The sequence below is a fragment of the Anopheles merus genome, chromosome 2R (genome assembly GCF_017562075.2).
Source record: "Anopheles merus strain MAF chromosome 2R, AmerM5.1, whole genome shotgun sequence".
Classification (NCBI taxonomy): domain Eukaryota; kingdom Metazoa; phylum Arthropoda; class Insecta; order Diptera; family Culicidae; genus Anopheles; species Anopheles merus.
In genome coordinates, this window is record NC_054082.1 from 29,833,231 (window position 1) to 29,856,327 (window position 23,097).

General features: G+C 47.2%; 1 protein-coding gene across 7 annotated transcripts in view; it reads left to right on the forward strand.

Annotated features, from left to right (window-relative positions):
* The window catches only part of LOC121589429, a 158,119-nt gene that overhangs the window by 70,358 nt on the left and 64,664 nt on the right, over positions 1-23,097 (forward strand). For all 7 annotated transcript variants that reach the window (XM_041908352.1, XM_041908351.1, XM_041908357.1 and 4 more), the window contains one exon: positions 18,993-19,441. In XM_041908352.1, coding sequence (XP_041764286.1) covers positions 18,993-19,441 — 449 coding nt within the window. The remainder of the gene's footprint in view (positions 1-18,992; positions 19,442-23,097) is intronic.

Genomic DNA, 23,097 nt, shown 5'->3' on the forward strand with positions numbered 1-23,097 from the left:
TGTTGTTGTGTAATGTGTCTTTTCTGCTGAGTGTTTCACACCCCTCCTTCCTCCCATCGCAGCGGGGTAGCGGGGGAAAACACATTGAGCGGAAAGGCATGTAATGCCCGAAGCATTACAGCCTTCCCGGCAACACGGTATAATGTTATGCGGGAAGAAGGCATCAACCCCGTTCTCCCAGCGCACACCTATCCGAGAACCGGCTGTGTGTGTGTGTGTGTGTGTGTGTGTGTGTTTTTGTCGCCCGGAGAGAGAGAGAGTGAGGACGAAACGTTGAAGCGGACAGAAAGATAAATACAACTCGCACCCGAACGTGAATACCAGTCCGGCATTATCAGGCCGATGGAAAAAAAGGCGCCGCAAAAGGAGGTCCACGGGCCGTAGTCCGGAAATGGAACGGCAAAAACCATCCGGCATGGCAGCACCAACAGCGCCATGTGTGGCCGTTCTCGTCGCCGGGAACCAAGGAAGACACCATGCCGGGTGTGTGTGTGTGTGAAGCATTAGGTGGCAGAGTATATGTGCATAAATTTGGACACCAACCCGGCGGCAGGCTAAACGCGCGCGCGGGAGAGCGAAAGCGATGGACAAAAAAGGCATGTTTTAGTATCCCTAGGCTCCCTTCTGCTAGTATGTAGCGCGCGGAGCTCGTTGGATCGTAGTGAGGGCCCCAAATTTATCGCTCAGCTTGGTTCGCGTTCGCATGAAAAGCTGAAATATGGCGCGCTGTCTCGCACATCACGCAAAAAGCGGCCAGTCTCGGTCAAAACCGCCCAAGACGAAATCGTCCGCTTCGCTTAAATACTCGAAGCACTCGATTATATGCGGTCGTGCTGTCCCGTCGTAGTGCTGGTCAGTTAACGAGCCGCCACTTGCTTTGCCACATACGGCCGGGACTATGTTCCGGTGGCAATCCGGTTCGTGCCCCCCCGATGGGCAAAGGTGGGGGAACGATTCGTATCACTATTCCGTCGCGCCCGGCCGACCGCCAACGAGCCTCGTTGGTTTCTTTTTTGCCCTCCCGGGTGCACTGTGTACTCCCCATAAACAGCATATCCGTTTTTCACTTTCTGCGCTTTCGGCGCTCATAAATAATGCATCAAGTGGTTTTTATTTCCAACCGCCGTCGGCGGCGGCGGCGGCTCGGTAACTGTCTCGTAATCCTTTCCTTCGAGTCCTTGCCGCTCCTCGCCGGACTGTGCTCCGGTTCACCGGCGGGACTTGCGACTCTTACACCTTCTGAACGGTTTTGCCATCCTTTGCGCTGGGTGGTAATTTGTATTTTTAGCGCAAAAATGTGGCAATGAAGGTAAGTTTTACTTTATTTATTTTTTTTGCTGGTTTTGCTCACTGCCGGAACGAAACGATCCATTGCACCACAGGTGGTTTTGTGCTCGAACGCAATAAAGGGCCAGGTTTTTTTTATTGTCTCCAATCGTGGCCACTATTATTAAAAGGTGATAGTGGAGCCACAGCCACGGTGGAACGGACATCATAAAGCATTGCCTAATAAAATGGATCCTTTTCTTTCGACCTTAGTGGACAATTGGCGTGTGTGTGGCGCTGTGATTGTGATAAGCGAGGAAAATAGACTACATTTATTTATAACTCCCCACAATCGTCCCCCAACACGGGCAGCGAACCAAAAAAAGCCACGAAGCAATAGCGCCCACCGTCGATTGATGAAAGTGCCCGCCGGTTGTTTAATTTGATCACTTAATAATCATTTCCAAAGTTGCTCGTTGCCGAGGGAGCTGGAAAACAAACTTTACCGGCTCCGGATGGTCCGCACACTAACGTTTCCCGTAAGCGTTCTCAATCATACGCCCGATTGGTGGTTGCTTTCTCGCTTTTCCACCACACGGCACAGTTCGGCCAAAGGGCGTCCGTTTCTTAGAATTCCTATCACGACTAGGGCGCCGGGAGGGAAAATAAAAATCCATGATAATTGATCAGTTATGTTGGCAGCGCTGACCACCGTCACGTGGCGGAATGTGTCCGACTCTCCGTTCGACCATCGCGCGCGGTACGTGTAATCATTAATAATTTGTTTTTCCTTGCCTTTTTTTGTTGCTTTACTTTGCTTTCCGTCACTTCGCCTTATCGCAAAGGACGAAAAGTTTGCTTCTGTGCATCGATTTCATAATTTGTTCTCACCACCGCACTGTGCTGCGTTGTTGGTTTACTTTGTTGTGTTGGTTTGTCGGCTTTTGTTGTTTTTTTATCTCTTTTTTTTGTATCGACCAAGGGCCAAACCGGGAGAAAGATAGAGAGCCGGACGGACACCGCCTGGACTTTGAAGCCGTGCCACGTTCGGACGTCAAACTGGGCGGCAAAAGTATAAATGAAGCGATTTGTATTACACCTACCACAGGCAAAGGAAGCAGCAAGAAGCAACAAAAAAAAACATCCCATCGGAATGAAACGAACCATCGTTTGGTTTCATTTTTGTTTTCTTTTCTTTTTTGCGTGGCTGTCAATGTTGAACCATGCGCGCGTGAATTGGCTCGTTAATTTTGACAGGATGTTTATGATCCATTTTGGTCGATTTAGTTCATCCTCGGTCCCGAGGTGTGGTCTGTGGTGGTGGCGGATAATTGCTGCCGGCAGGGCTTTTTTTTATTCCTCCTATGATCCTCAGTTGCCGCCGCGCGGTAGTGTTATTTGATGGTCATGTAGCGCTTGGCTTAACGGAATTTAGAACCGCATGTCCAGTAAATCAACGTGTTGTGCCGGACGTTTTATCGCGTTCTAGAGAGCAAGGGGTCGGCATTTGAGTGGATGTGTGTTTAAAGTAATTAAGTGAAATGAGGATAATCAATGAAATCGGATGGTTCCGCCCGGTTAACCGCTGATTGTGTCGAGTCGATCGTATGGTGAAAAATAATCATCCCACAGTATTTAAATTAATTGACCACGGCCATTCGTTTTCACAAGATGTTTGATGATACGGTAGTTGACACGATTTAAACTTTTCAATTATTCATATGTTTTATAGTTCCAATGGTTGGTGTAAATTGTTTAACTCGGATCGAGACCAGCGTTGTGCCATCTCTACGCTATAAGGCCAATCTATTTTTATTGTATTTTCTAGCTTAATTCGATTGTATTATATAAATACTTTCTTAACTATTTTCTACTTGACATCTAGATTACTGGCAAATATTATTGATTCAGAAGTGGGGTGCGTTGTTAGCTATTCTCGTAAGAGGCGTCCCTTAGCTTATATCTAAAGTCTTGACAACTATTATTCACAGGAATCTTATCTTTGATGACCACTACAAATCTGTGATAGACAAGGCGAATCGAATGCTTGATTTCGTAGTAAGGAATGGTTTAGACTTAGAGATACGGTAGAGACTCGATGTGCCTGAAAGCAGTCTGCGCCTCGTTAGTTCGCTCAATCTTCGAGTTGAATTCCGTAAGCTGGATCTCGCTCTGCAGTTTAAATAGGTAGACTTGCGTCGTTCTAAAGACTTGCGTTCTAAAGATTTAAGTTACTGCGACCTATTTGCATGCTGTCTCTACAGATAGAACTTTCCTATCAAATCTTTCAAGTCATCCACTGTTTCATTCTTCAAACAAAACCCTGCACAGCTGTGTATACCGTTTCAATAGCTTAATTTGACTCGAAAACTGCATAACTCATTAGACTAGAAACAAAATCCTCAGTTACTTTGTTGGCACATCAAATAAACAAAACATACAAAACATAGAAAGGAGATTTTTTTGTAGTGCATTTGTATTTGCTTTAAATCAACAAAACCCCGCCAAATAAACCCTTCCACTCATTGGACCGTGCAATGAGTACTGCTAATTGGATCAGTGAATTAAACCCTGGCCCCCATTCTGCTCGAGTGCACTTGTCGCGAGCACTTCATTTTTCCGACGGGAAATATTTTTTTGTGTTAAAACCCTCCTCGCCAAAGCAAAAGGGCAGCACTGCTGCAGACATTGCCAGCACCGTTGACCAATTTGGCACCCAACCCAGGCAGCGCACGAGATGGAATTATCCGCCTCGCCAACTGACTCTCAACCCCTTGAGACACTCATCCGGCGGGACACGTTTCGCTGACTCGAACCTTTTCCTTGCTGCTCCGGGAAAGCATTCCCGCCGCTGGACACACGCCACCGTTACGCCACCGATTATCCCATTCGGAGCTCGGTGCGTCTGTTTCGGTCGCTTGTCATACGCCTGTAGTGCCTAGTTCGTTTGCTCCCCCGTGCCTAGTTGCCTTAATCACGCAGCCCAAATGTTGAACCCTTTTTTTTGCCTCCCAAGCAGTGGTTTGAGCGCTTTAGGATGGCGTTGCGGCGGATGGGTTTCCGTGGTCGCGTGATGAGTTCGCCGCTATTCCACTTCCACCGCGTACAGGTTGGGCTTCCAAAAAGAGAAAAGGGCTCCGGGTTGGGAAAGTTTGAAGCGAGCGCCTCCCGTTTCCCCCAAGCCCAGGCCTCTGAGTGTGGAACGGTCGGACGGTCGGGCCCCGCAGTCCGTAACCCTTCGTGAAGTTTAGCACAAATCTGAATGTTCGCGGAAACTTTCAACGAAGCGTAAAACTGGCAGATTTAAATCGAGACCGATGACAATGATGGAGGAGCAAAACGACAGCAACAAAAAAGAGCCCAGCACCGAGAAACGTATCGCTAGAGCTCCTGCGGTCACCGAGCCGTCCACAAACTCCGGAAAAGATCCACTTGTCCGCCTCGTCGTCGGGGAGCGAATCCGTAAAAGGGATTAATTTGATGATTTTTTCCGCTTGATCGATTTCGGTTTTACCAGCCCCAGCTGGGGCGGAATGGAAAATGTTGATCCTATTCCAACATGGTAAATTTGGTGCGGTGAGGGTCGGTGGGAAGGGACGGTGGGGGAGAACGGATGACTTTACAGGGATTTGGAGTCGCTGTGTGAATTTGTGTGCGGTGTGCACACTTGCCTAGCCTGCATCGGACGGCGCTTGTGCGAGAAAGGTTGCACAAAGCTTAGTAAAGAAAATATTTTCCTTCTCGGCTGTCCATGTTTTTGGGAGAGCCTCATCATCATTTCCCCCTTTCCTGTTCTCCATCCCTTTGCAGCTTTCCATTTCCAACAAATTGTGGGATAAATTTGTTAGTGCGTGCTCTCGAGCTGTTGGAAGGAGGTGCGCACCTGCCTGGAATCGTTGATGAACGGATTGCTGATTGACACAGATGGTTCTCATTTCCTTGGGTGTGTGAGGCTGTTCGGGAGTTTGGCTTCTCATCCTATGAGGTGGTCTTGTGATTGATGTCTTCCCTTCTCCTCCTCCCTACCGATCACTCTTTGCAGTGGAAATCCACCATTATTCCGGGCAGGGACCTTAATGGTTTTCGAGCGAAAGTTTCGAAATTCTGCTTGAAAAAAGAAAAGAACAAACAACCCTTCGCTCGGTCATGCGAACGGTAGCTGCTGCCCTGAACGATGCGGCTACTGGAGCTTTTGTTGTTCTTTAATAAAAGTTGCCCTGGCTGTCATAATGGCTCGGTCGCAGCAGCATCGCTGCAGTTAACATGCCGAACGTAGCTCCCTGTTCACGCTGCCGTTGTAGCGATACTTCCCCGTTCGATGGTGATGGATAGTTTTCAGCAATATTGGATCGTTGGTGTATTTTGGTGTATCGGTCTTCATGTCTTCATGCTCTTCGTGCTGTGCGTATCAGCTACAACTTATTGTTCCTCCTTTTTGCGTGGTTTTTGCATCGAGGAGCTTCAGGCAAACGTTGGATCGTGCGAATCCGTGCTTTCCCCATCAGTCAGTCAAGGTGTCGAAAGTGCCAGCTGAGCTATCTCCAGTTTTAGTCGTGATTTTTTACAAAAACAAACACACGTACATGTAATCGAAAACGATGCGTGGCAGAGCATCGTTTGATAGTAAGATAGTAGATCGATGTTTCGTGTCGGGAAGATTGTAAAATTCCCCGAATTCTCAGCACTGTTTGGGTAACATTCCATTCCCTTTCCACGTAGCGTACTGGTGCCGCGTACATGTTCTTCTAGCTGGGCAAAAGCTGAGTTGTGAAAATTTCTCCACTTCCATCTGCGCTACGTTTAATCGACAGCTTAACGTACGAAACGAGAGAAAACGAGCGAAGCCAACGCAATCCTGCCACAACCACCACCTGCAAGCATCTGTTCATGTACAAGCGCATCCTAGACGTGTTGCGTCAGCAGGCCGACATTGCAGATGCATGGTCAAGATTGTTGAAACGAAACCGGACCTCGTCTCACGATATCCCATCCAGCTGTAGTGGCAGTAGAGACGGCAACCAAACACAAAAAAATAGACAAGCAATAGTAATGCAGATTTTTGGAATGCATTGTTGCTCTTTCCGCCAAACCTCTGTCTGCCCCACTGTCCGGCAGTGGCTGGTCACGGGACGGCTGATCCCATCGTTCTGGTTCAACTCCAACAAAACCAACGCTCAAGGGTTAAAAGTTTGACCAGCTTTTCCCTGGCTGCAGCTTACTGGCACTCTCCTCTCCGCTCCATCGGTAGCGTTTGGCATTCTTGGGCTTTGTGGTTCGGTGCCACCACAGAGCAGTACAGTTGCGGAACGACACAAGCGTGTATGTGTGTGTATGAGAGAGAGAAGGCAGGATATGTGTAGGATATGTGTTGGTCATCGGTATAAATCTGCACCGTTTTCTCGGGGAAGAATTCCAAACGCATCGGGAGCTCTGCATAACAGCATTCTTTTTTTTTTTTTGTGTGCCGAATCGTTGCCGTTCCTCGAGGTGACTCATGCATACATGCAGCGTTGCAACATGCTTTTCTGCTGCAGTTCAGCTGTAGGAGAACCGGGAGCCAAATGATCATGCTGGACAAACTGGTCACCTGCATTATTAGCAAAAGTACAATTTCACTGAGAGTTGAAGCTGTTGAAAAATAATTAAATGTGATGTTTGATGCACACTACGACCGTTTAATATCCTTGATTTTGTATTATAATAGCAATAAATTTGGACGTACAATAATTAGTGCTCAGCATATGATTTCTTGAGAATTTCGTAAATAGTTAAAGGAAAGAAGTTAGCAAATAGCAAATAATAGTTTACACAACCCGCTAGAGGCAAGCTACTTCTGATGTATGTTTCGTGACAACTTATCTATGAATTTTAAAACAGAACACTTCAAACGGCATATCACAATAGTAGAAGTAAAAAAATTAAAACTCCTACTTCTATAAAATCTAAAGTGCCTCAAAATTCCTTACTTACCTTTTCACAGGTATTGATGTCCATTTTTCGGTTTGCTTTGACGTTTCATGTTTTAATATATTGCTCCGCACTGTGACTATTTCGCTGTGATCATGCTGTGAGTAATATCATTACTGTTTAAACATCAGTGTGAAGTGATTTACTGTAAGAGATATAGAGCAATATCGTTAACATGCCCATCTTTTCCCATGTTACCCTACACGGTGTGCCAAAGGTGTGTTGTGGTGTTTGTGCAGCAGTAGCCAAACGGATCTCAACCAGTTCGTTGTGCTCTACGAAACATACACACAAACACACACATACAGGGACACATTCTAATCTCCAGTTGAAGCTGGAGACAATGAGTACGGTAGGAATCGATCGAAGTACATCATAACGTTTGCCCTCTGCTCAACGGGTTTCCCCGTTGCAAAGGGGACATTTTTGCTGGGGAATGCACAGTTCCGGCCAGATCCAATTTGGATGCGATCCTGAAAACCGTTTAGCAGACTTCGCCCGAACTTTTCTAATCGACTTCAAGTGCCGCACCACAACAATCGAAGCGAATCGACACGGTGACGGTGAGTGGCGATCCGGCAGTCGTTTTGCTGTATTTCCCTGAAAAATGGGACACAGTCGGTGATCGTACACTGTATGTGTTACCAGAGTGAGGTTCCTTTTTTTTTTGCTGTTGCTTCCAGCTCTGTGGCGAACTGACACCCAGAAGGACAACCAGACCACAACGTCTACTCTAGTGATGCATTGTAGTGTCATTTGTTGTTGCTGTGTATGTGTCTGCTCTCAATTCACTTTTGCAATTTCCGGTTTTGCAATGTTGGTTTTGCGTGCTGCTGGTTGAGGAGGAACGCTGTTTGGGGTATAAATGGAGGGTTTTTTTGTTTGTTTTGCGCCAGTATTTCTTTTCCTTCCTGCCAGCAAACTTGATTTCCATCGATAATTTGCATTTACTGGACGACCCTCGTGTGCACTTGCTATTGGCGTTCCGATCCGTGTCCGGAAATGGCGTACACCGTGCAGTGCCTGACACATCTGACCTGTCCCGTAATGTGCCAGAATGTTCGATTGCTTTCGCATCGAAACCGGCACCGGGTTGGCAGTGCCAGCAGCATGAAGGTTTCGATAGGTCCCCTAACTATGTTTTCGATCCTTTGTTGTCTGGAATTAAGTTTATGCGAGGTCACACTACGATCGAAAAGGCAAAAAGCTTCCTTCGCGCTCCAAACGATATGGCATGGTTTATGGCGGTTTCCTGTCCATCTTTTAAGCTACTTTGTATCATAAAACACAACCGAACCTTCGAACTTGAACGCGCTCATCAAGTTTCGCCTCTTTGTGGCACAAAGATGAACCGGCGCGCCGCGGATAATCTTTGCCGTGAGACTTTATTTATTCGCCGCTGTCCAAACTCACCAAACACATCTGCGAAGCTCATTTGAATGTTGCCGAGCTGTTCACGGCTGTGTTGTTATTATGTTTCGCTCATCTTACTGTGAATATAAAAAGGAAAAAGAACCCTATTGGTGTTCCGTCTAGACCGCCAACAATGCACTGCTCTGCCATCGCGGAGGGCGCGTCCAATAAAACGTGACCCGGCACCTCGGCAGCCGCAGCGGCAAAAAAGGATGGCTTGCCACGCAGAGAGCATTACCAGCACTGGGTGGCCACTGGTGTTGGGCGTTTCTTTGTTGCCTTTATTTAGAATTATCGCGCGATGGAAACGCGCACGGGAGGTGGTTGAGGTTGAAATGGCTGACATAAAGTTTCCTCCTGCTAGACAAAAAGTTGGAACTAGTTTTACTTTTTTTCCCCTCTACTTGCTACCTTTTGCTTCGCTCCGTTATTACAACTCAACGGTCCTGTTTCGCCTGGCTCTCGCTCCGCAGTGACATTCAGCGGTGCAATATTCTACTGCCGAGTGGTTAAGTGGGAAAGTATGTTTCAGGTACGATAACCGTTCCCGCCGGTTATGATGTTTTATGCGCTATTGATAAATACGGCTGTGCAGGAGTGTGCGTTGAGCTTGGTGACTTGAAGCAGTAGGGGAAGGGCGGAGTATTACTTAAATCAAAATCGCTTCGTCTCGTTTTTATCCCGCTGGCGTACAGTTGTGCTTAGGAATGATAAACAAGGTAAGGATTACTGTGGTGTTGGATGGTTCGCCCGGCATTCCGGTCCGGGCTGCTTCCCGTTTGAACTGTGCACTCAAAAATGCATTATATTGCTATGCAACTTATTTGCATGCCGCGTGTCCCTTTGGTGTTCCCTTTCGGTCGCCATTTGCCGTGCAACGTTCCTGCTCCGGTGGCATTTGAAGTACATTTATCTTCACCTTTCCGCTCCAGCGTGATGGAGAGCAGGTACAAATCCGGCCAAGATTGTGCGCTTCTGTGCTTGCGCGCATTGAGTGACTGGAGCGTTGAAGCTTCGAGCACATCGTGGATCGTATTCTTGGTCGTTTGTTTCCCATCGTTTGCAAATTTGCAGTACGTTCTTTGTTGTACTCATGCCCTATTGTTCGTGTGTCCTGCACAATCGAAAACAGGTAAACCCATTATCCTTTAACTCGTTTTTTTTTAAAGTAGGTGAATAGTTTCATTTCATATTCCACCCAGTTGACGCTTACTGAATTGCTTCTTACCGATGAGTTTGTCGGAAAGGCGGAAAAATATTCAAACATTTATTCATTTATCCTTTCTTCATTTTTTCCTTATATTTAACCAACCCCTTCTCCAACGGTAGAAGGATTTTTGCAGCCAACGTTTTCTCACTACCACATTGCAGGGGTCGCGTTGACAGCTTACCGAACTGCTCGGAAGTGCTAATGCCAAAAAGTGAGGCTTTCACAAAATAAAATGAAGGACCTTCTTGCGTTCGCTCATTCCTCCCAGCAGCTCCTCTAGCCAGCTGTACTCTTTCGCTGTTGTTCGGTTTGGGAAGCGGTTTGAAGGATGGATTGATGATGCTCTGGGGTTGTAGAGTGGCTTTTTTTTTGTTTGCTGTTACCGCTGCTGTTGTTGTCGTTGGAGTGAGCAACCCCATGAAACCCGAACCCCATGAACCGCCCGGTACGAACGAACACTCCACCGCTCATGGCGTTGAACGATGAATGACGTTAAGAGGAATACTTACCGAAAGCTAAAAACTTCTTGCCACCAACCTCCCACCTCCCCCAGTCTGCTTGGAAGCTTCCGTTCATGCCAAACATTCTGCACTTGGCGTGATGCAGCCCGGAAGAAAAGGATGGGGGAAAGGTGGGGGAGAGCGGGGGAGGGGGAGGTGGTCTACTAGCAAAAGCCCTTTTCTGGCAGAAGTGGGAAAGACAAACATTTAATGGAATTTTTGTCGAAGAGCTTTTTACCATAAGGAATGCTATCAAAATAGGGAAAAACGTTCGGTACCAAACCGTACCAGCCATACCTTGGGGTCCTTTTCCCTCTTCCAAGCCCCTGGGTGCAATCTTTCAAGGATTGACAGCGTGTTTTACTTCAAGCGGTTCCTTTTTTTACTTCAAGCTTCCATTTCTCTGCTCTGCTTCTCAAAACGTTCCGAAATGCTGTAAGCCATCGAACCGCTTTGGCCGGCTGCTGCCTGGTCAAGCGTGAACCGAATCCCTAACCCCCAACCCCGCTCTTGGTTATTTTAAGCGTACGGTGCTATGTTTTGCGTGAAATTACTTGATTTGGTTTGCCGCTTCCGCTGTGGAAGCGTTCGGTCACGATGTCAAAAGGAAGAAAATGCGTTCGAGGGGAAGGTGGGGGGATAAAAGATAAACGTTTAGATATTTTTATCCCTAGCCCCGGTGTCATTCGTGGGCTACTGCCCGATCCGTAGGCACTCCCGATGATTTATAGCACAAATATTTGAAACATTTTTGTGCCAGCCAACTTTCATTTGTTTGGAAAATGAAATTCTCGCCAGCACTGAAGGTTGGAATGTTGGAACGGCAGTTGCCCTGGGTTTGGCCGACGGAAGGACGAGAATGTATTTTGTTTTATGCTTGCCTATTTCGGTCGTGAGACATGTAGGACTGATGTTTACTCTTTAGTTTATTATGAAAAGCTTTCTTTACGGTCGTTTTGCCGTGCTAAAATCAACATGCTCCGAACGTTGCGGATCATTTCCGACCGCGATCGATTCTAAAATTGACACTGAAACATACTCACACAAACACACACATAGACAAGGTACAAAGTTGTACCTTCCTTTATTGCTGCAAATAGGATACACTGCACTGTGTTCACACTCTTCCTCCATGCTTTCTTTCTCTTTCTCTCTCTCTCTCCCTGGAGTAACATATTTTTCTTCCAACTCAAAGCTCGACAACACACTTCCAAGATGCGCACAAAGTTTTGCGAACTCTCCACGGAATGGTGCGCGGCAACTTACTGCCGCAGCTCGTTGACTTTTAACGCTCGCGCGGGGCCAAAGGCGTACCGTCGAAGCGAAGCATATGCTTTACGAGCCAGTCGTACGTATCAGTTTGCACATTCCACATTGCAAAAGTTGCGCCATAAAACAAGCACACGACCCGTCGGAAGAGTGAACCGGATCGAAGCAGCTCAAGAACTCGCCCGAAAGGAACTACTCGTGTGTTTGATAGATCGTCACCTTCCATACTGGCGATGCTCCGGTGATCCGCGCGAGATGGGAAAATATGACACACCGTAATGGATATGGGGCGGTTTGTGCACGGTCGTTGCAAATGTCACGAAGCTGTAGATATAAATAAGGATAGTCGAAAGCTGAAAACAAACGGAAGGAACATATTAAGCAAGCGTAGCGAGGGAGGCAGGGTTTTATAGGAGATCGGAACCGGCCCGATAGCATCCTCGCCCGGCTGGATGCATTATCGCAATCAAAACGAAATGTTCTGCCATAACCTTGCCATTTAGCGTCACCAGATGGGAGAGAAAAAAAATAGAAAAGATGCCATTATTACTATCGATAAATTTCTGGATGTTTTATGTCTCTCCGGCACATCTGGTGAGACACGGAGGGCGCTTGTACGAGGGTTCGATATTTGTGCTTCCATTCCGCTTTGTTTTACGACCCTCTTGGGGAGTGTAGTGGAAAGTGTTTGTATGTGTGTGTGGCATCGTGCGCTGGCAACAAAGCAGTAAGCTTCGAAAACAGTTCCCTCCTGCTTGTGGTATTTGACCTTTTGCTAGCTACGCGGCTGGTTTTCCCTCGCTGCATTTGGATAATCCTTTCATTGTAGTGTCCTTATCTTCGAAAAATTCATCTTTTTTTTTGCACAATGATCAAAGTTTATCGATAAGTCGTTCATAGAGGTCATTTAAGATGTTCATAAATCAAAAACGTGCTGTAACTATTCGTAAAACGTCTAGTAGTTTGCCCATAATATATGGTATGTTTGGTAATATATTAAACTCATTGATTTCTCAATAAGGAAGTGTGTACTGAAAACAGCTAAATTTGAGATGCAAAACAGTGTAGTAAATGGCACCTCAAAGCTATTTACATTTTTTTTGAACGGAAATACTATCGCACTATTTTGTAACTAAATTCCTCCTTATTTGCTTCTCATCTACACTGAAACTGGGTTGAATTGAAATCGTACGCTACAGTGTAATGTGCATCAGTTCGCACCGCTGTGTGCGCGGGCTGGCAGTTCCCCAGTAGGGAAGGACATTTATTCTCCGGACTTGTCGGATGAAAATTTATCTCGCAAACATTGCAACAATCCGCGACGCGACGGCTTGTGCCCCGGCTTCGGTTGGTGTGGTGCCGCGTGTGTCGAATTCGTTACTGCTGCCGGTTCTGCCGGCTGGTTGGGCTGGGGTGATAAATTTTATCATCATTTTCAGATCGGGAAAAAACCCCCTTTGCCCCCCGGGAACACCACGCCTAGCTCCACCCTCAGGTGAGCAAGTTTGTGAGCACTTTTCCGTGAAGCTCGGGCGAATTTTGCGGGCGTCGGGACAGGGAAGTTTGTAAATCTTTCAGTTTTGTGGCTGGTTTTCGCGTCCGTGGTGCTGATGCTGGAAGGGAGTTTCTACTGAGAAATGAAGAAAAAAAAAAACACACACACAAGTAAAAAGGAGTAAGCGACGAACGTACCAGCGAACGGGTGAACGAGCAAGGGAAACGCGTCCAGTAGTGGGTGAACGTTGCAAAACCATACTCGGGAGAAAAATCCCATGATGTAGAAAAAGTTTATCGCATCTCGGTGCACGGGCTTGGGTGGTGTGCCCGCGCCATGTGCTTTGGGTTTTTTGGTGGGGTGAAGTTTCTTTATTTAAAATTTGCACCATCGATGCGGTATGCGGGACTGTTTTGCACATAAAAAAATGCCGTAAAATATGGCACGGTAATTAACGGCACCGAGAGCTCTGTCACCCCGCGCGCGGTTGCACCGCTGATGTAAAGCGAAGGCAATGTATTGCTATTTTTTGTTGTTTCGCTTCGCCTGTTTTACTGCAGGCTGCGCAATGCATGCCGTCCATACACGCTTTGGTGATGGAATGTGTTATTATTTTATTTTTTACTTTCATTTGCTACAAGAAGCGAGGAAAAATGTCGCACCGGTACCTAACAGATGTATAAATGCCCAAGCACAGCGTACTGGTGTGGGTCTGCCAAATTACATTGCAAGCAAAGTTGAAGTCCACTGGGACACTTAATTAAATTAAATTTATAACAATGGCCACATGGGCGGATGGTTGTGCTACCGCAGGACTTAACGAAAACGATGAATAAAACCGTATTATGAATTTGAATCATAGAATCAAATAATAACGTTTAAATTAAAAACGCATTGCTTATTACACACAGTTGAAGCTCAGCAGCAAAACGTCGATTGCACATCAAATTACCTCTGTATGGAAAACAGTGACCAAGAGCCAATTAAAATGTACAAAAACATACCCAATTGCTGTCAAACACACACACACACGCACCAGGTTGACACCTTACGTGCCCGGCGAAAGTCAATTGCACTCGAAACGTATGCAAAACAAAACATTCACCGAAACACATTCATTATGTAAAAAAATTCAATTAAACTCACCCCTTGTTTCCGTTGCAATCGGTTTGTTGCAATAAGCAATTAATAACATGACATATGCAAATAGGAAGTGCCTGCCCTGTGGAACGGATTTGCAAAGAATGAAACAAAAAAGCCATAAGCCACACTCAACCGTAGTACCAGAAACACCCAACAACAGTCGGAGGGGATCAGAAGGATGGGTCCAACACTGTAAAAAATGCAAGCAAGGAACAGGGAGGCGGATACAGACAGTTTTGTTTGTTTTTATTTTCGCCGATAACAGTTGTCAGTGTGACATTGCGAAACAAAAACAAAACCTACAAACAAAAAACCTGTTCACTGTTGCACCTGATATGCGTAACTAGCACCGCGAAGTGTAACCGTTAAAGTGAACGACTGGAACCGCCAACCGGTGTGGGTTGGGAAAGTACTCTTTCGATGTTGTTTACTATACCGCACGTCACTGATTGATTTGCATTCTCTCCTGTTTGTGTGTGTGTGTGTGGGAGTTTGTTCTGTGGCAAAATTCGTATGTGGTGTAAATGGATGGTGAAGAAAAATTTAAAAATTTATCATCCTCACTAGCGCTCGTTTCCTGGGCGTTGGGGTCCTTTCCCATCTCCAATTGCCAATTCTCTAGCAGTGTAAAACGACACGCAAACCAGCACGGCTTGCTTGCCTGCTGTGACTGTGCAGAGTGCCCCCGATCGGTGCGAAAAGGATTCGGCAGGCAGGCAGCGCGCGGAAGCGGCACAGGAATAATATTTATTAGCATTCGACAGCGCGTGGAAAATTAATGAAAACCATCTGGATTTGCTGCCAGCGGGCGGTAGCGCCATGCTCGCGTACACGGAACTATCGTAAATTTGTGCGCTTCGAAGCATGTGTGGGTGTGTGTGTATGTGTGTCTTCACATGTTTGAGCGCGTATGTTGGCCCATGCAAATAAATTCTGGTTCCGTGGGAGCGCCAGCAGGCAGGTTGGGATGGCATTCGCCCACTTGGCAGCAGAAGTAGCTAAATCAAATATCATTAAAATGTATGGCTGTTTTCTGACGGTGTGTCGGAACAAAAGTCAGGGCGGGTAAGGGAAGGACAGCGCGCGGGGAAGTAGTCATGTCAATAATTCAATTCTCTATGCTCGCGCTCGCAGCACCGGAAATGATGTGTTGGGCTATATAGGTTTAACAGTTAACGCAACTCCGCCAGCGGAAAGTTTCGCCCATCCGCCATGCCACCGTTATCCTGCCGCCAGCTTCCGCCTCGTTCCGATCCCACGGTACGCAGTCAGCTGCAGTCAGGGAAGGGAAAGGAAGTCAGCACGAATCGACTTGTTTAAACTCACACGCTTTGTTTTTTTTTCCTGTGTGGCACAGTCCGGAGTGAACAATGATACAGTGCTGTTGCTAGACAGTAGAGTCGGGTGAAGGATTTTCCCGAATTTGACTTGAAAAACCTCTAAACCGTAGGAAAAGTTACACACTTGAGTTCGGTTTCCGGTGCGCCCAGCAGACGGCAGCTCTTTCGGTGGTCCCCCTTGTGCGCCAACATTTTCGTCATCCAAGCGTGAATATTCCTATTGCTCAAGCTCATCCTTCCCCGATCGTGAGTGAGTGAATCGGATTCCGTATGCTTCCGTACATCCGTCCCTTGCTCCCATTGCTTCCCATGCTGGCACAACTAGCTTCCCGTTGTTCGTCTCGGGGGTGGCCAAAAGCCACTTGAACTTTCGATGGCTTTTGAGGTAGATTTCGCCGACGTTCGTGAGTGAAGAACGATGCGTGTATCCATATGCAACTGTGTGTGCGTGCGTGCGTGTGTGTGTGTGTAGTTTCGCGTGTGGGAAGGATATGGACAGTTTCATGATTCATGTGGGTAAGCTCTTTTGTGTTGGATTTGTGCGCTTCTCCGTTGCTCTTCGGTTCGGAAACCATCCTAAGATCCTATCCATGGTTGGTGCGGTACGTTGGTTAGGATTGGTACACTCCATTCACCAGCGCGCAAACCTATGGTTCGTTGCGGTTGTGGTGGTGGTGGTGGTGTTGGTGATGGTGGGAGCGTGTCTTCCCGAAAGACAAAGAAAGAAAGATTTAGCAACTTCAAAGTTATGCGTGGCTGCTGTGCGTGGAAATCCAATTCGTTTAAATTGGACTTTTTGAGCACGTTTGGTTGGAGTTTTGGCTTTCCTCTCTGAGAGGCAACTGGTTATGCTTTAAGCAAAATGGCTTTAATGTGTCGCAACTTTAGCAACTGATGTCGAAAGACAAAAAACACACACACATAGGTTCTAGTTATTTTCTATAAGATGAAATTATCCATTTCTTAACATGACAAATTCCAAATTTAAATATTGCTTATTGATTCGCAAAATTAGTACAACAGAAAAGTTTATTTAAAAAGACCCTCATAAAAAGGTGCCTTCAGTAGAAGGGGTTTTATTTCACTCAATTCTGTGATAATATCGACACAGCGAAGCAAAACGCAACGATAATGCCCACCATCAAATGTCTGATCTGTGCTGAACAATGTTGCAGACGCCCTTGCGGCCAGCACTCAAACAAACCACCCACACTGAATTACACAAAACACCGAATCGGTGAAAGTGGAAAAACAAACCCACACCAATCGCTGTGAAGCACGGTGGTGTGTTCGGTGTGCCCATTAAATTGTGCGCCCGTTTGGCCAGGCTCGTGTGTCCCACCGACAGGACGATTCGCTTGGAAAGAAGTGCATGAGCTTGTCCACACGCCATCCCACCGCTGTGTACTGCTCGGGCAGGGGGTCTGATTCGTCCATCCATCATATTGTTACTTCGTGTGCTGCCGCCACGCCGCCCTCCAGTGTGAATCATAAATCGTGCCCACCGTTCGAGCCCCATCCTTGGGCGTGCGTCCCCGATTACCGCGGAACGCCGGATCGTGTCGGCTCTCGCACGGCACTCATGGGCAACCGTTTAGCAGCGCGTAAGCGGCTTATTCCACCACGGCAGCGAGCGCGTACTCCCGGGCCACGTACATGCAGTACACAGTGTAGCTAAGGGATTACCGGGATCAACACACCTCCGCTCGATCTTTCTCCTCCCAGTCTCTGTAGTGGAGCGAGCGGCCCTGCCTTTCCACCGATGGATTCGTTCGCCTGTGGACGCGGCTCCAGTGCCATGTTTTGCGTGTCTTTTCGACAAATCAATTGCCACTCGGCCGCTCACGCCCACCGACATCCGCCGCTCTATCAGTTTCCATATGGTTCGCTCACGCTGAAGGTTTTCCTGGCTTCCGTAATCCTTTGCACTAATCCCCTCTTTTAGCCGGCGGCGTGCAGCAACTACTGCCGCCGGCTGGGGAGCGATGTTCGAGTTAATTCGCTGTTGGCTGTTGTTGATTGAGGCGGTTGAGATACTACAGGCTTTACCTGCACCGTTATTTGCAGCACATGTTAGCGGATACGTATTCGATCGATCGATCGATCGCTCTCCCGCGCCGGAGCGGAAATGGGGCTTCTTCCGTCTGTCACTTTTGTCACCGTGCAGGGTGGCGCGCGATGGTAAAGCATTCTCCATTCCGAAACATACACCCCTTTTTTATTCGGAGCAAAACGGTTCGAAACGGATCGGGTTTCGGGTTCGGGTCTGAAATGCTAATTTCCCGTGCACTCCTCGTGCACCGTACACCTACAGCTCTTCCGGCGCGGTTCTGTCGATGTGTGCGAGCGATTGCCGGCATTCAATCCGCCGGGTTTACTGCGCTTATTTATTTACCACATTTCCGCTGTGTGTATGTGTGTGTGTGTGTGTGTGATTCCCCACCCCTTCGCGGGACAGACAAGCTTATCGCTTCTTTGTAGTGTACACGTTCAATGTCGGATATCGAATAGGTTACTGCTTTCATCTTTTCTCACGGCCACGTCACGTTTCGAGGATCGCGCAACTTGGGCAAGTGGAAATGGAACAAAGGTGCTCCCCTATCGAAGGATCCGTTTCCCTGCTTTTTGTGTTGTTGCTTTTTTGCCGCTTTCGGTTGCCGAAGGGATGGCTTGGGTTGTTTACCGAGCTACACCGTCGAGGAGCGGTATACGCTGTCTGTTGATCCTTCACGGTACGCGGCGTCCGTCGTCCGGGCAGCTTACTGGGTGCGGATCGTAAAATATGCACACGGTACTATGATACGCAGCGGATGATTATTTATGAGGCGCAAGATCCCGCCACACAAAGCAGGCGCAAGCGAGTGAGCGAAGCAAGTGCAAAAAAAGGGTGCTTGTGTGTGATTGGCGGTAGCCGTATGGTAGAGCGGAGGGTCTCGTAGTCTATCGGTGGAACTTTATCAACAACCGAACCCAACCCAAGCTACACCGTAAACACACGCAAATCAAGGCCAATGCATAGCATGGAACATGAGTCAGCAGAATGGAGGAACAAGGGATTTACTTCCTCTCTACCTTCGGTACCTGCCATAGCCATGTCATTTTATGTGGGATTTGAAGTTCATAATCCGTAGTGTGGAATGATTAATAAAAAAGAGAAGCGCAAAAGTCCATCAATATGTCAATGAAGGACTGTTTTGCAAGCGTCCTGCCATCATTTCGTCATTCATACATCCCGTCCTGTAATGACCAATGAAGGGCCCTCCAAACCGAATGCAAAAGATTGCCTTTCTCAGAACATCCTCCACATTCTTGCCCAGTCCCGTTTTCATTTATTAACTAATTGGCCTTTTTCTAACAATCCATTGCTTCTTTGCCAATTCTGCTTCCAGACGATGAGCACTCGCACGTCCACGGTGTGCTGACCAGCGACAACCTGTTCGACGGTACGGTTGTCACGAACCTAGAGCAATACTACATCGAACCGGCCGCCCGGTACTCGCCGGAGCTCGAGCGGCGGCACGGTGTCCATACTGTGATCTACAAACTCAGTGACGTGAAAATTCACCAGAACCACCACGGTCACCATCGGCCGGACCGCGGGGCGGAGCGGGCGCGCAATGGCAGCAGTGATTCCGGTGAACGTGTGTTAAATTTAGCAACCATCCAGTCTAGCCCTAGTACTCAATTCAAGCACGTGCGTGAAGCTGACGGACAAGGCGAACAACGGGCGGCGGAAGTGGACAGCGGAAGGCCCGAAACAACGAAGCAACGTCGCACCGGAAGCGCTGCGCTGCGGAAGATGCGCCGAAAGCGGCGCTGGCTGGAGGAGGAAGAAGTGGTAAGTAACATCATCGTTTCGTCACACATCGTCTCAAAACAGTTACGCATTATAAAGTTCGTGCTGTACCAAAATGCGTGCACAAGTTCGTCGGACGCTGCTCGATAGCACACACGGGCAGGTCCTGCAAGCCACATTTGTTAGACCAACTTTTGTCGCCGTTTAAGTTTGCTGTACGTTATCGAAATCATCTTTCCCGCAGCGCGATTCCAAAGGGCTCTCGCGGGCCATTCACTTTCGCGGTGGAGGAACCTGTTCTCACCTGTTATGGCAAAGTTAGTCCTCATATCGCCGTCAGCGTGAAAAACGTGCCTGAAAACGAATGCCACCCGTTTCGTGCGTCATTGCGCGGTTGGCGCAGCGCGACCGTCGGAGTTTAAAGATAGAGATATCAGGGATTAGCTAATTTTATTTTCTCCCATTTTGTTTTGCAACTCGTTAGGATCGACGAACGGTAAAAGTTGCTTTCGCCGCCACTCCCAACCGGTGTCATCGTCCGGTGGCTTGCGGTGCGGAAAAACTTTAATTCCTCTGGCACACCGGGCACGGTACGTGCTGTCGTGTGCATTTCATTAAATAATGAAACGTTGCTTGCTGGGGGATACCTTTGAAATGGATGAATCAGGATATGGGTGTCGGTGTAGGCAGGGAATGGAAGAAAGAGATGAAACAGAAAGAAAGCAAGACAGAGCGCGAAGTAGAATTGAATCAAGGTTTGTGCCGAAATCATTCACACACAGCACACGGCAGTGCAGCAACGTCCCGGGACGCGTACGACAGAGACGACATGTTACTAATCCGAGAGAGATTAACAGAAACATGACACGAATACCATTTATGAACATTCCAATTTCGCTCATGAAGCCCGAGTTCGAGGACCTTGAACTTCAGCCCGTGGGTGTTGGGTGCAGTTGGGGGTGAGAGAGCATTGGGTAAACTGTGGATGCTCGATGCTACCATACGGCGGTGACTTAAGGCGGCACGGGACGAAGTCGGACGGTTTGCAAATGGTTCCTCCTGTGCCCAGTGTCCGTAGCAAATCAAAACCTGGGGGTGTGCGAGAATTTGTGTAGAAGAGTGTGAACTAAGTCAGTCATTTAGTTTTTGCATCGGTAATCTAATAGAAGACGGCCGACGTTCATTATCGATGATGAGCGGATTTGATAATAGTTAGACAGTGAAAGCAAGCAACCACTCATACCCGTGCAACATGACCAATCCTGCTATGAGGGGAAAGAACATGTAAAGCTTCTGTTACGACCACAATTTGCTCAAACATCATCGATTTAGGTAAATCAGATTAGGTTTCGGTATGCGGGATAGCTTTACACTTCCTAGAACGAAAGGGCCAGTCTGGCAGAGGGGTGAGGACCATGTTGTCAAACGACACAAATTGTGTACCTTTTCGGGATCGATTGAGATTCAAGGTTGTCGCAAATGATTGGTGGTGGATGGAAATTAATGCAATCTGCACTATTTAATTATTCATGGAAATGCTGTGCTTTGGAATTCACAACTAATGAAATGGTGAAATGTGTCCATAGTTGACATAAATACTTGAAAACAAACAGAATGTAACCTCTGCGTCATACTTGCTCCTTCGCACTTAATAGATACTATTTGTTGAAACGTTGAAACAAAAAGCCCAACCTCCAATAATTTAATATTGTTGTGAACAATTTAGCCATTGGAGCAAAATCTTTTTTTATGAACACAGTTCATTAATTCCCTCCTGTGCAATGTTTAGTCATGTTTAGCATTGTCTTTTTTTCTACTGATTTTCATTAAACTATTAAATATGTCATTGGGTCAAATCAAATCAGTAAAACAAACGTACTATTTGCATAAAAATAACCTTTTTTTACTGAAAATACAGCCATTCATTCCATCGAAACGGTCTGCTAGTTGGAAACATCAAAGCAAAACATGCCACTAAGTCCAATTGAGCGTAGTGCGTGAAAAGTTACAGTAGATGCTTACAGACACCTCGAGACTTACAATAGAGATTTCAGTTTACGAATTTTATATCTAACGAATTATGTGTTGAAGCGTTTCTGCTCAGCTGCAATGTTCAAATATTCCTTCCAATCTACTCCACAACCGGACAAAATTATGGAAAAGGCACATAAAAATATCAAATGTGTTGCTTTAAGAGCTCTTAAAGATTCGTCTCCGGTGTATGTGTGTGTGTGTGTGTGTGGCTATTGCATTATATTGCAATCTGCATCTGTGTGGATGCAATGGGAATCCGACCGAACGGGAGTTGTGGCTTGAATCATTTGAAATCTTTTGAAAGTCCTAGAAGCGAAATGAGAGCGAATTCAAGTACAGCTAACATTACTCTTCAATTTTACGCTTGTGTGTGTGTGTGCTCTGGAAGAACATTTCTAAACCATCTCTACCAGCCCTTAAATTACCGTTGATAATTCTGTACAGACAAAACTATTTGATGTATTTTTTTTTCACCGTTGTACCCAGTCGCTACGCAGCCCATTTTATTCGCATTTCTATTTTATTGCAATCGCTGTCCTTTGATCTGTCGATTAGGGGCAAAGAGAGTGTGAGAGTGGGGAAGGATTAAGCTAGGAAGGGTAAGGATTGAAGGGGAAAACCATACTAGGTACTTTGAGGCTGGTACAGCTCATTGCTTTCAGCTTTGTGCTCCCCCACCACCACTCTCGCCAACCGATAAAATTTCAGCTTTCTTCTTGATCAATAGACTATTTCTTCCTTTGTTGAGTCGTCATCCGGTCCGGTGAACTTATACGAGCACCCTTCGCTCGAGGGCTGCTGCTTCAAGTACATGCAAACATCCTGCCAGCGTCTGTGTGTCTGTGAGTACGTGCGGATCCAGGGCGCAGAGTTGATTTCGTTTTCGTTTGAAGTTGCGCTGCAGCAGCCGCCGTTGTGTGTGGTGCGGAGGAAATTGTAACCCAATGATTTTCGTTAACGGGTACCACCATTCCGTACTGTTCCACTTCTCGTTCTGCTGTTGTGGAGGAAAGCGGGACGGAGAGACCCCTCTCCCCTCGGAGCAGGAAGACATGCATAAACGACGGCGGACGGATATCGAACGATTTTCAAAACGATTGCGTTCCGGGGCAGAAACGCTGCAGCGCACAGTGAGTAGTAGTATCCCCTCCCCTGTCGAGGTTCCGGCTTTCGCAGTAGTCCCGTTTGCCGCGAGGGGCCATACCGCGTGTGTCAACAAGCAAGACGATTTCTGAGCAGGTATGTGTGAGTGTGTTGGTGCCATTTTTTTTGTAGTCCTTTCCATCTTTTAAACGTTGGTTTGCGCAACGAAACGTCTTTCTACCCGGCACACCACCATATTCAGCATTCGAGCATTTGCGCCCCCCGTCGGAACGTGTTCATGGCATCTTTTGGCGCCGTTACGTAACGTGCCCTGTTCTCCTCCTCTCGCTGCACCACCTCACAAGAACCACGTGGAAAAGGATCCCATTCCGGTGCACTCCAATCAGGCCACGGACTAACAAACTCCGCTGCTGCTGGCCCTCGCTGGCAGGCTGCGGAACATAAAATAGCGTCGTGCACGGACGGCAAATCGTTCACCGTCATCGACGCGCTGCTCATGGCGGGGTTGGCGTTAAAAGGTCGTCACCCCCTCCTACCGGAAAGCAACCGGAAAGCTTTTA